General features: G+C 50.2%; 1 protein-coding gene across 1 annotated transcript in view; it reads left to right on the top strand.

Annotated features, from left to right (window-relative positions):
- PKD1L2 (polycystin 1 like 2) overlaps positions 1-12526 on the top strand; it is a 105002-nt gene that overhangs the window by 78045 nt on the left and 14431 nt on the right. The window contains exons 32-36 of the mRNA XM_035282085.3: positions 1480-1684; positions 4355-4451; positions 7216-7353; positions 8766-8951; positions 10833-11160. Of these exons, the coding sequence (XP_035137976.3) occupies positions 1480-1684; positions 4355-4451; positions 7216-7353; positions 8766-8951; positions 10833-11160 (954 nt within the window). The remainder of the gene's footprint in view (positions 1-1479; positions 1685-4354; positions 4452-7215; positions 7354-8765; positions 8952-10832; positions 11161-12526) is intronic.

Raw genomic sequence — 12526 nt, 5'->3', positions numbered from 1 at the left:
AAGGCATCAAGAAGCAGACACCCGGCCTTCAGCCTGGAAAGCTGTTGGCCCCTGAGGCTCTCAGCTCCACAGCCTGCTGGCCCAGAAAAAAAGAAAGAAGCAGACACCCAGATAGAACAACAAAGTGGGACTATCCGAGAATCAGCAGCTTTCCGAGCTGAGAGCCCGCGGGGCCTGATGGCATTCCGGCTGAGAGCCTTCAGCAGATGCTGACCCACCTAGTTATTCTCCCTGAACAGGGGATTATTATTAACAAACAGGTGTTGTGTGTTCTCTCGGAGAACCAAGATAAACTAGGTAGGCAGCTGGTGCCTGCTTACCACTGATTAAGGGCAAACCAGAAAGTATTCTCCACGAGGGAGCCACGGGGCCAGGGCCACATATCCCATGCTTAAAGAATTGTTTTAACCGGTATATGATACACATACACTATTTTGCTACTTTAGAATTCCCCAAGCAGCTTCCCACTTTGGGGTCAGCTAGGTTTTCCTTGCCATCGTTCTTCTTAGCAAACAATATAATTTTATCATACACAGAGTTTCTCAGCAACATACAGGTTACTAGATGACATTAAAAAATTAGTGTTAATTTTGTCGTGTAAAAACAACCACATAATTCAGTAAGAAAATGGCTTTTTTGAGACAGTCTTGCTCTGTCACCTAGGCTGGAGTGCAAGGGTGTGATCTCGGCTCACTGCAACCTCTGCCTCCCGGGTTCAAGCCATTCTCTTGCCTCAGAGTCCTGAGTAGCTCGGATTACAGACGCACACCACGACGCCCAGCTAAATGTTGTATTTTTAGCAGAGATAGGGTTTTACCACGTTGGTGAAGCTGGTCTGGAACTCCTGACCTCAAGTGATCTGTCCAAGTCAACCTCCCCACATGCTGGAATTATAGACGACAGCCACCGCGCCTGGCTGAGAAATTATCTTTACAAAAACTTAAGGCTAAGTTAAAAATACAAAAATTAATTGGGTTTAGTGGTGGGCACCTGTAATCCCAACGACTTGGGAGGCTGAGGCAGGAGAATCACTTGAACCTGGGAGATGGGGGTTGCAGTGAGCCGAGATGGAGCCATTGCACTGAGTGACAGAGCAAGACTCTGTCTCAAATAAGTACATAAATAATAACTTAAAACATGGGCATGGAGGTCATGACAAATCAAAATCAAAGGAAAAACACTTCAAACAAAATTACATGGTATCTACTCAGGCTTGCCCTAAGCAGTAACAGCAAATCGCTGTATAGTGGTTAGAGCGGGGACTTGCCCCTGCTCTGCACTGAATAAATGTAACTGCTTTTACTCCATAGGCTATAGCATGGCCCTTTGAGACAGGCATAGATTACAGAGAAGGAAACAGAGGGTCTGAGAGGTCCGGGAGCTTTGCCAAGGTCATGCAGATGGTGGGGTAGGGTGGGGTTTGACCTTGAGCTAGTTTGGGGGCATGGTCACCCTAACTATGTCTGTTCACCTCTGCAGCACTTTTCGGGCGAGCAAGCCCCCTCAAGGCCTTCCCTGGTGGTGCATCCTGGTGGGATGGCTCCTGGTGGCAGTCACCAGTGGCATGGCGGCCTTCTTCACCATGCTGTACGGCCTGCAGTACGGGCGGGCCAGCTCCATCAGGTGGCTCATCTCCATGGCCGTCTCCTTCATGGAGAGCGTGTTCATCACCCAGCCTCTGAAGGTCAGGACTCTGCCCTAGGCTCCCGCCATCCTCCCCTCCACCCATCCCTTCCCTCCCACCAGCAGCTTGTTCCTGGGCTTCCATTCTTTTATTTATATATTCAACAAATGAACCTGGAGCATCCCCTCGCTGCAGGCCAAGGGATGGGAAAAATAATGAAGAGAATTCCTATCATGGCCCAAGTAGGTGCACACTCACTCTGCAGCAGGTGTGGTGTTTTACTGGGAAGCTAGTGTTCCATAATCATGACCGCCCTTACGATTCTCATCTCCCTTTTACAGGTGAGAAAACTTGAGGTTAAGGAATTACAGGCCGGGTGAGGTGGCTCACGCCTGTAATCCCAGCACTTCAGTAGTCTGAGGCAAGTGGATCATTTGAGGTCAGGGGTTCGAGACCAGCCTGGCAAAAATGGTGAAGCCCCATCTCTGTTAAAAATACAAAAAAGCCAGGCGCAGTGGCTCATGCCTGTAATCCCAATACTTTGGGAGACCAAGGTGGGTAGATCATGAGGTCAGGAGTTCAAAGCCAGCCTGGCCCATATGGTGAAACCCCATCTCTACTAAAAGTACAAAAATTAGCCAGGCATAATGGCACATGCCTATAATCCCAGCTGCTGAAGAGGTTGAGGCAGGAGAATTGCTTGAACCTGGGAGGTGGAGGTTGCAGTGAGCTAAGATTGCCCCAGTGCACTCCAGCCTAGTCAGCGCAGCAAGACTCCATCTCAAAAAAAAAAAAAGACTTAGCCAGGCATAGTGGCAGGTGCCTGTAATCCCTGGTATTCAGGAGGCGGAGGCAGAAGAATCACTTACACCCAGCAGATGGAGGCTGCACTGAGCTGAGATCTCACCACTGCACGCTAGCCTATAGAAGACACAGTGAGACTCTGTCTCAAAAAAATAAAAAAGAAAGAAAGAAATTAAGGTGGGGCTGGGCATGGTGGCTCACACCTGTAATCCAGGACTTTGGGAGGCCGAGGCAGGCATATTGCTTGGGCTAAGGAGTTCTAGACCAGCCTGTGCAACAGGGCAACACCCTGTCTCTACAAAAAACACAAAAATTAGCCAAGCAAGGTAGTGGGTGTTGTGCACCTATAGTTCCAGCTAGGTAAACTGAAGTAGGAGGATCACTTGAACCCAGAAGATGGAAGTTGCAATGACTTGAGACCAAGCCACTGCATTCCAGCCTGGGCAACAGAGCTCAAAAAAAAGAAACTAAGATCGCATGCTAGGTGTGGTGGTATATACCAGTAGTCCCATCTACTCAGGAGGCTATGGCAAGAGGATCTCATGATCCTAGAAGTTCAAGGCTGTAGTGTGCGTTGTCAAACCTGTGAATAGCCACTACACTCCAGCCTGGGAAACAGAACAACACCCTGTCTCTAAAAAACAGAAGTTAAGGCCCAGGCGCAGTAGCTCACACCTGTAATCCCAACACGTTGGGAGGCTGAGGTGGGCAGATCACCTGAGGTCAGGACTTCGAGACCAGCCTGACCAATATGGTGAAACCCTGTCTCTACCAAAAATACAAAAATTAGCTGAGTGTGGTGATGGACGCTTGTAGTCTCAGCTACTTGGGAGATTGAGGCAAAAGAATCGCTTGAACCTAGGAGGTGGAAGTTGCAGTGAGCAGAGATCCTGCCGTTGCACTCCAGCTTTGGAGACAGAGTGAGATTCCATCTCAAAACCAACCAACCAAACAAAGAAAGCTAATATTTATGCTATGAGACATCGCCAAATCCCCTCTGGACCCCCATTCTTCCCTGAACAGCCTTTATCTAAGAGTAAAAAAAACATCTGACACCTCCCCTCAACACTAGGCTCCCAGGATACTAAGAACAGGCATGCGCGCTGAGCCTTTCTGTTCCCCAGCGGAACCACGGGATTCTCCCATGGTTGTGCAGAACAGGCACAGAGATCCCGTGGCTGAGGCCTTGCAGCTGAAACCATGCAGCTGAGGGCATCGCTTAATAGAGCAGGAGCCAGGCGCGGTGGCGCCTGCCAGTAGTCCCAGCTACTCGGGAGCCGGAGGCGGGAGGATCGCCTGGGCTGTAGTGTGCTATGCCGATTGGGTGTTCGCACTAAGTTCCACTGGGTGTCCGCACTAAGTTCGGCACCAATATGGTGACCACCCGGGAGCAGGGGACCATCAGGTTGCCTAAGGAGGGGTGAACTGGCCCAGGTCAGAAACGGAGCAGGTCAAAACTCCCGTGCTGATCAGTAGTGGGATCGCACCTGTGAGTAGCCACTGCACTCCAGCCTGGGCAACATAGCGACACCCCGTCTCTAAAAAAAAAAGAAAAGAAAAGAAAAAATACAGCAGGAAAAGGAAGGAGCAAGGTGGGGCAGGACTCCTGTGCTAGAAGCGAAGGGGGAGAGCACTTCTCCTTGCAGAGAGATCAGACATTCCTCAGTCAGGTGCGCAGCAGTAGGTGCGAAGGCTCAGGGGAGTGTTAGGACTGGCCAGTCCTCTGTCTGGTCCGTCTGGTTTGTGAGCAAAGGCCTTGCACTCCATCTTCAGAACCACTTCCCGTCTCTGCAGAAGGGAGCTGCATTCCCTCAAAGCACAGGGCCCTACACAGCACACAATCCTGGCCCCAAGCCCTGCGCCCTCGCAGATGAGGGGTTGAGAGTTATGAGCATGGGCTCGAGGCTCTCCCTGGGTATTTTTTAGGTGCTGGGATTTGCTGCTTTCTTTGCACTGGTCTTGAAGAGAGTGGAGGAGGAGGAGGTTACAGTGGCTCCACTGCCAAGACATCTGTTGGGCCCAGGTAATGTGCCTTGGTGGCTGGAGGCAGGTCTGGCCAGCTGTGGCCCTTATGAGGCTCAGTGAGCCCTGCAGAGTGACAGAGTGCAGCTTGTGCGGGCGGTGGGGGAAGGGTGCTGGTTCTTGGGCCAGCTCCCCAAATCTTTGTTCCCCACCAGCCTTTCAGCCCCAGTTTGTGAGCCATCCCCAAATGAGCTGGGAAAAAACGACTTCTTGTCTCCTGAGTATCTTTGTTTCTTCTTTCCCTGGCATTTTTCCATAACACTCAAGTATGACCTGCCAGCCAGAAGAGGTACCTCGGGGACGAAGCTGTCTGCATGGGCTGTCCTTCTCTGTGTAATTCCAAGCAAGCAGCTTTCTTCTCTGAGACTCAGGGACCTCGGTTTTAGAACAAAAACTGAAACAAGAATAGGTTTACAGATGGGCTGCAAAAAGTGGCCTTATCCGAAAATTAAGAATTTTAGGACAAAGCTGGGCTCGATGGCTGATGCCTATAATCCTAGCACTTTAGAAGACCAAGGTGGGCGGATCACGAGGTCAGGAGTTCGAGACCAGCCTGGCCAACATGGCGAAACGCTGTCTCTCCTAAAAATACAAAAATTAAGCCGGGTGTGGTAGCGGGTGCTTGTAATCCCAGCTATTCAGGAGGTGGAGGCTGGAGAATTGCTTGAACCTGGGAGGCGGAGGTTGCAGTGAGCTAAGATCATGCCATTGCACCCCAGCCTGGGTGCCAGAATGTGACTCTGTCTCAAAAAAAAAAGAATTTTAGGACAGAGTTCTGCAAACTGCAGCTGGGGGGCCACATCTCGCCTGCTGCCGGCTTTTATAAACACATGTTGGTTGGAACACAGCCACACCGACCCCTGCTCTAGGCCACTGGCTAGCTCCCATCCTCCCAGCCTGACTTCTCACTTCCCAACCGGAGTTCCCAAGGGTGCTGATCATAATGACAAAATGAACATGCACATAAAACTGAATCAACGTGGAATCAAGGCAATGGTTTCGACTTCCAGGGAAAACAAAATAGAAACAAACAAACCACATCCCGTGCGCCTGCCTCACAGTGCAGCATGGCTACCTCTTCAGGGTATGTACTCTTCCATTCCAGGGCAGCAGTTTGGGGATCCAAGAGGTCCATTAAAATCTTCTTAAGACAAGAGAGTAATGATGCCAGGCTCCAGACCATTAAATATTCATTCAGTCACCCCTTTGGCAAGTCCTGAGGGAGCCCTGGCTGCAGATCAGGCCTGGTGATGGCTTGGAAATGTAATTGACATAAAATTCACCTGCTGTAAGTGCGCAGATTTTTGATTGCGGTAAATCTGTAGGGTTATGTAACCATCACTGCAATTCAGATTTAGAACAGATTTGTCACCCCAAAAGGTTCTTTCTTGCCCATTTAAAGTCAATCCCCACTCCTACTCCAGCTCCTGCGGACACTGCACTGATTATAAGAGACAGGTTGCTACCCTTGGAATGAACAGCCCATTTGGGGTTCATTAACCAAATAAATGGATGGCATTAACCAAATAAATGCACAAGTAGACATGTAAGTGTGAATTTTAGTGAGAAATAGGATTGGGGAAGAACAAGAGAGGGTAGTCCTCTCTGTTGCGGTGGTGCCTAAGCTCTCTCCTGAGGATGGAGGAAAGGAAAGACCACACACTTAGCACATCAAATGCCCCGAGGTGGGACAGTGGTGTCATTTTATTGCAACCATTTTATAGCAACCACATGCTGGCAGTGTGTCTGGAGCATGGTAAGTTGGGGTTGGGGGACAGTGGTTAGAGATGAGAGTGGAGGGGTTGGGCAGCAGGTTGCCAGAGCCTTATAGAAGCTGGGCCAAGGCTGGGATGTCGGAGGGCTTTACATAGCAGAGTGATGATCTGTTTTATAATTTATTTTTTTGAGACAGTATCTCATTCTGTTGCCCAGGCTGGAGTGCAGTGGTGTGATCTTAGCTCACTGCAACCTCCACCTCCCAGTTTGAAGCAATTCTCCTGCCTCAGCCTCCTGAGTAGCTTGGATTACAGGTGCCTGATACCACACCTGGCTACTTTTTGTATGTTTAGTAAAGATGGGGTTTCGCCATGTTGGCCAGGATGGTCTTGAACTTCTGACCTCAAGTGATCCGCCCACCTTGGCCTTCCAAAGTGCTAAGATTACAGGCATGAGCCACTGTGCCCAGCCTGTTTCATAACTTTTAAGAAGGGCGGCCAGGCGAGGTTGGCTCACACCTGTAATACCAGCACTTCGGAAGGCTGAGGCAGGCAGATTGCTCAAATTTAGGAGTTTGAGACCAGCCTGGACAATATGGGGAAACTCCATCTCTACCAAAAATACAAAAAAAATAGCCAACCATGGTGGTGCATGCATGCAGTCCCAGGTACTCGAGAGGCTGATGTGGGAGGATTGTCTGAGCCCAGGGAGGTTGAGGCTTCAGTGAGCCGTGATTGCACCATTATACTCCAGCCTGGGCAACACAGTAAGACCCCATCTCTACAAAAAAATTAAAATGAACATTTTTTTTAATTTTAATTTTTTCTTTTTTCGAGACAGAGTCTCACTCTGTTACCCAGGCTAGAGTACAATGGTGCAGTCTTGGCTCACTGCAACCTCCACCTCCTGGATTCAAGCGATTATCCTGTCTTGGCCTCCTAAGTAGCTGGGATTACAGGCACACACCACCATGCCTGGCTAATTTTTAAGAGAGATGGTGTTTCACAGTGTTGGCCAGGATGGCTGTCCTGTTGTCCTTCCCTCCACAGACCCCTATGCCTTGTTCCGAGCACGAAGAAACAGCAGCAGGGACGTCTACCAGCCACCTCTCACCGCTGCCATTGAGAAGATGAAAACTACTCACCTCAAGGAACAGAAAGCATTTGCGCTCATCAGAGAGATCCTGGGTAGGCAATCTTCCCACTCACTGGCTCTCAGCACAGCGTGAAATAGACAGGCACACTTACCGTGCTATCTTTAATAAGTCCCACTCTGCTTCTGAGCCTCGGTTTCCCTGGATATCAGCACACTCTAGCTTCTCCACTACACTTAAAATCTTTCAGTGGCCCCTCATGACCCTTAAGACAAAACCCAAACCCCCTCCTGTGGCTCCACCCACCCCAAGTCCCCACTCCTGGCTCCTGTGCCCCACTTCATCCTCCCATTGGCTTCTGCAGCACCTGGGACCTACGCCCTGTCCCCACCCCAGGCGTCTGCCTAGATGGTTCATCTCATTGACCTTGAGTGTGCTCACTCCTCCTCCCCAGGTTTTCTTCTGGCTAATTCCTCTTATTCTTCTTTTTTATTTTAATTTTTTTGGAGACACAGTTTCACTGTGTCACCCAGGCTAGAGAGTAATGGCAAAATCTCAGCTCACTGCAACCTCTGCCTCTGGGGTTCAAGCCATTCTCACACATCAGCCTCCTGAGTAGCTGGGATTATAAGCATGCGCCATCACACAGGGCTAATTTTTGTAGTTTTAGTAAGCAGGGTTTTATCATGTTGGCCAGGCTGGTCTTGAACTCATGACCTCAGGTGACCTGCCCACCTCGGCCTCCCAAAGTTCTGGGACTAAAGGCATGAGCCACCATGCCCAGCCTTTTTAAAGATTTTTAAATTTTTTTATTTTTTTTGTTTTTGTTTTTTGTTTATTTTTCAACTAGCATGGTATATTGGGAGGCCCAGATTTAAATGTTTTATTTTATTTTTTGAGACACGGTTTTACTCTGTCATTCAGATTGGAGTGCAGTGACACAATCTCGGCTCACTGCTACCTCCGTCTCCCAGGTTCAGGTGATTCTCCAGCCTCAGCCTCCTGAGTAGCTGGGACAACAAACGCACACCACCATGCCCAGAAAATTTTTATTTTTTCAGTAGAGACGGGGTTTTGCCATGATGATCAGGCTGGTCTCGAACTTCTGACATCAAGTGATCCACCCTCCTTGGCCACCCAAAGTGTTGGGATTACAGGCATGAGCCACCGCACCCAGCCAGTGCTTTCTGATATTAACTGATCCCCTCATGACAACTCTAGGTTGTAGAATTGTTATTCTCATTTCACAGATGGAGAGACTGAGGCATAGAGGAGTAGAGTCATTTGTGAAAGGCACCTGGATGGGATGCGGCAGAGCTGGGATTTGGACCCAGGCAGAATATCCCATGGTCTGTGACTTTACTCCTCTCTGCTGCCTCTATAAAGACTGGTTCCATTGTCACCAGAAGGGCAAGGGGCTGGTCTAGGAGACCTTTCCATTTCCTGACCTGGACTGGGTGGCGGTCACAGATCCTGCCTGACCAGGTGCTGTGCTTCCCTCCCCAGCATACCTGGGCTTCCTATGGATGCTGCTGCTTGTGGCCTATGGGCAGAGGGACCCCAGCGCCTACCACCTAAACAGACACCTCGAGCACAGCTTCACCAGGGGCTTCTCAGGTGTGCTGGGCTTCCGAGAGTTCTTCGAGTGGGCCAACACCACGCTCCTGAGCAACCTGTATGGTCACCCCCCAGGTAAGTTCTGTAGCCCTGGGGCTGTGTCAGCCTCCTACAGCCTGCTACTGGCTAGGAACAGATACAAGGCACCCTCAGCATCAGCCTCATGAGAAACCCAGGCTGGGCGTGGTCACTCTCACCTGTAATCCCAGAGCTTTGGGAGGCTGAGGCAAGAGGATTGCTTGAGGCCAGGAATTTGAGATCAGCCTGGCAACACGGCAAAGACCCTCCTCTATGAAAAATACAAAAATTAGTCGGGTGTGATGGCTCATACCTGTAGTCCCAGCAACTCAGGAGGCTGAGGTGGGAGGACTGCTTGAGCCCAGGAGGTGGAGTCTGCAGTAAGCCAAAATTGTGCCACTGCACTCCAGCCTGGCAGACAGAGCAAGACCTTGTCTTAAAAAGAAAAGAAAGTGGCCAGGTGTGGTGGCTTATGCCTGTAATCCCAGAACTTTGGGAGGCCAAGGTGGGTGGGTCACTTGAGATCAGGAGTTCTAGACCAACCTGACCAACATGGTCAAACTCCATCTTTACCAAAAATTCAAAATTAGCCGGGCATGTTGACCCATGCCTGTAGTACCAGCTCCTCGGGAGGCTTAGGCAGGAGGATCGCTTGAACCTGGGAATCGGAGGTTGTAGTGAGCCCAGACTGCGCCACTGCACTCTAGCCTGGGTGAAGAAGCAAGACTTAGTCCAGGAAAAAAAGGAGAAAAAGAAAACCAACCAATAACTACAGGACCAGATACTGTGAAGGAGAGACTCTCAGAAGGCTGGGTGTCCACGAGAGAGGACTCTCCTCCTTTCCTTCCCCTGATGCAGAGTGGAGAACCTCCTAAATGAGCAGTAACGGAGCATGAACCAGCTAGGCAAAAACAGTGTGCCAGGCAGAACGAACAACATGAGAAAAGCCCAGCCTCCCACCTCGTGGCATGCATGTTCTTGGAACCGCAGAGTGTGGAGTGTCACTCCCGTGTAGGATGTGAGTTAGGGATCACTGAGAAGCAAAGCAGGAGAGATGGCCGGGCCAGATCACGAAGGATCTCAGGAATGCATATCTCATCCTTGAGGAAATGACGTGCCATTGAAAGTGTCTACATGAGGCTGTGGCATAAATCTGTGGTATAGAATGACTCCTCTGGAAGCATGTGGAAGTTAGAGTAAAGGGTGGGCAAGTTGGTTGGGTGCGGTGACTCACACCTGTAATCCCAGCACTTTGGGAGGCCAAGGCAGGTGGATCACCTGAGGTCAGGAGTTTGAGATCAGCCTGGCCAACATGGAGAAATGCTGTCTCTGCTAAAAATGCTAAAAAATTAGCCAGGCATGGTGCCAAGCACCTGTAATTCCAGCTACTCTCAGGAGGCAGGGGCAGGAAAAGCACTTGAACCCGAGGTGGGAGACACTGTGAGCCAAGATCACGCCATTGCACTCTAGCCTGGGCAATAAGAGTGAAAGTCTTTCTCTCAAAAAAAAAAAAAAAAAAAAAAAAGGCGGGAGTGCGGGGAAGTTAGGATTCTGGGGACACAGGATAAGGGCTGGTGCAGGGACAAGGGACGGTGGTGATGGAGAGAAGGGGATGGGGACATAAGACATGGAAAAAGTAGGATGGATGGGATGTGGTAACCAGTGGGAAGCAGGATTGAGGAGAAAGGGCATGTCCAGGGTGATGACGGGGAGATGGGGTTCCATTCCCTAAGAGAGGTTGTGCAGGAAGTACAGCAGTTTCCAGGTGGAGAGACGGCGAGGTCATTTGGATAAATGTAGCTTATAGTTGGCCATATGGTTCTCTGCGCTGTCTCTATAATGGGTATGCTAAAGTTGACATTAGCATTGGCTGGGGAGCGTGGAATGTGTTAAGATGATTTCGACTGCTAGATTTACCCACCTGATTTTTCTCTTTAGGCTTTATCACTGATGGGAACTCCAAGCTGGTTGGCAATGCCCAGATTCGCCAAGTGAGGGTCCGGGAAAGCTCTTGCCCACTTGCCCAGCAGTTTCAGGCGTCTCTCAACGGATGCCGTGCACCATATTCCCTGGATGCCGAAGACCTGGCTGACTACGGGGAAGGCTGGAATGCCTCCACCCTCAGTAACGGCAGTAGCTATCCCCAGGCTTGGCAGTACCAGAGCCAGAGTCAACGTCGAGGGTATCCTATCTGGGGCAAACTTACTGTGTACCGGGGAGGAGGCTACGTGGTCCCTTTTGGGGCCGATCGCCAAAGCACATCAAGGTAAGGCTGACTTGATTCATTTGCAGCTGAGTGAGGTCTTTTGCTAGAGTCCACATCTGATTGGGGAATGTAGTCTTCTTTTTTTTTTTCATCTGGGTGCAGGTGGGCTAAGGTCGAAAAAGGCGTTAGCAGTAATGTAGTCTTCAAAACAGGGCAGAGCCAAATTTATTCAGGTCATTGTGGGAGAGCCTGGAGGATTCAGAATCATGCAGGTTGTATTTTCAGGCCCCTGGGAACCGAGCCATCTCAGAATTGGAAGGAAAGTCTCTTTCTGGCATTCACAGCCTGGTTGCCTCTCCTAGAGCCACTCCCGGGGTGGGGAGCTCACTACCACTCAGAACAGTCCACCATTAGACAAGAAGGAAGTAGTTGAGACAGCGTCTCGCTTTGTCGCCCAGGCTGGAGTGCAAGCAATTCTCCTGCCCCAGCCTCCTGAGTAGCTGAGATTACAGGTTAGAGACAGGGTTTTACCATGTGGGCCAGGCTGTTCTAAAAAACTCCTGGCCTCAGGTGATCTGCCCGCCTCAGCCTCCCAAAGTGCTGGGATTATAGGCATGAGCCACTGCACCCAGCCTTTTTTTCTTTTCTTGAGACAGAATCTCACACTGTCCACCAAGCTGGGCTGGCACAATCTTCACTCACTGCAACCTCTGCCTCCTGGGTTCAAGTGATTCTCCTGTCTCAGCCTCAAGCAATTTTCATGCCTCAGCCTCCCATGTAGCTGGGATTACAGACATGTACCACTATGCCCGGCTAATTTTTTTTTTCTGTCACCAAGGTTGAGGTGCAGTGATGGGGTCTTGGCTCACTGCAACCTCCACCTCCCTGGTTTAAGAGATTCCTCTGTCTCAGACTCCCGAGTAGCTAGGATTACAGGCATGTGCCACCCCACTGGCTAATTTTTGTATTTTTAATAGAGATGGGGTTTCACCATGTTGGCCAGGCTGGTCTCAAACTCCTGACCTCAGGTGATCAGCTGCCTAGGCCTCCCAAAGTTCTGGGATTACAGGTATGAGCCACCGCACCAGGCCTCTATGATTCTTTTAACACCATGGCTCTCAAATTGTAAAAAGCATCTGAATCCCCTGGCGGGCTCATCAAAAACACATTCTGGGCTCCCCTGAGAGTTTCTGATGCAGCAGGTCTAGGGCAGCCCTGAGAATCTGTTTCCAACAAGTTCCCAGGTGATGCTGATACTGCTGGTATGGGACCACACTTTAAGAATCTATGCTCTAACAGCCAGGAGATGAGGGGTACCACCCTACCACAGCGTGGGCTACAAAACATGACCACTCCCAGGAGCAGCGTGGGGCCTGGTGGCCCAGGGAACAGAGCAGAAGCAGAGGGAGAAGTTGAGACAGGAAGT

Source organism: Callithrix jacchus, chromosome 20 (assembly GCF_049354715.1).
Source record: "Callithrix jacchus isolate 240 chromosome 20, calJac240_pri, whole genome shotgun sequence".
NCBI lineage: Eukaryota > Metazoa > Chordata > Mammalia > Primates > Cebidae > Callithrix > Callithrix jacchus.
The sequence above is the reverse complement of the archived record's forward strand: the minus strand, read 5'-3'. Positions and strand labels throughout refer to the sequence as shown.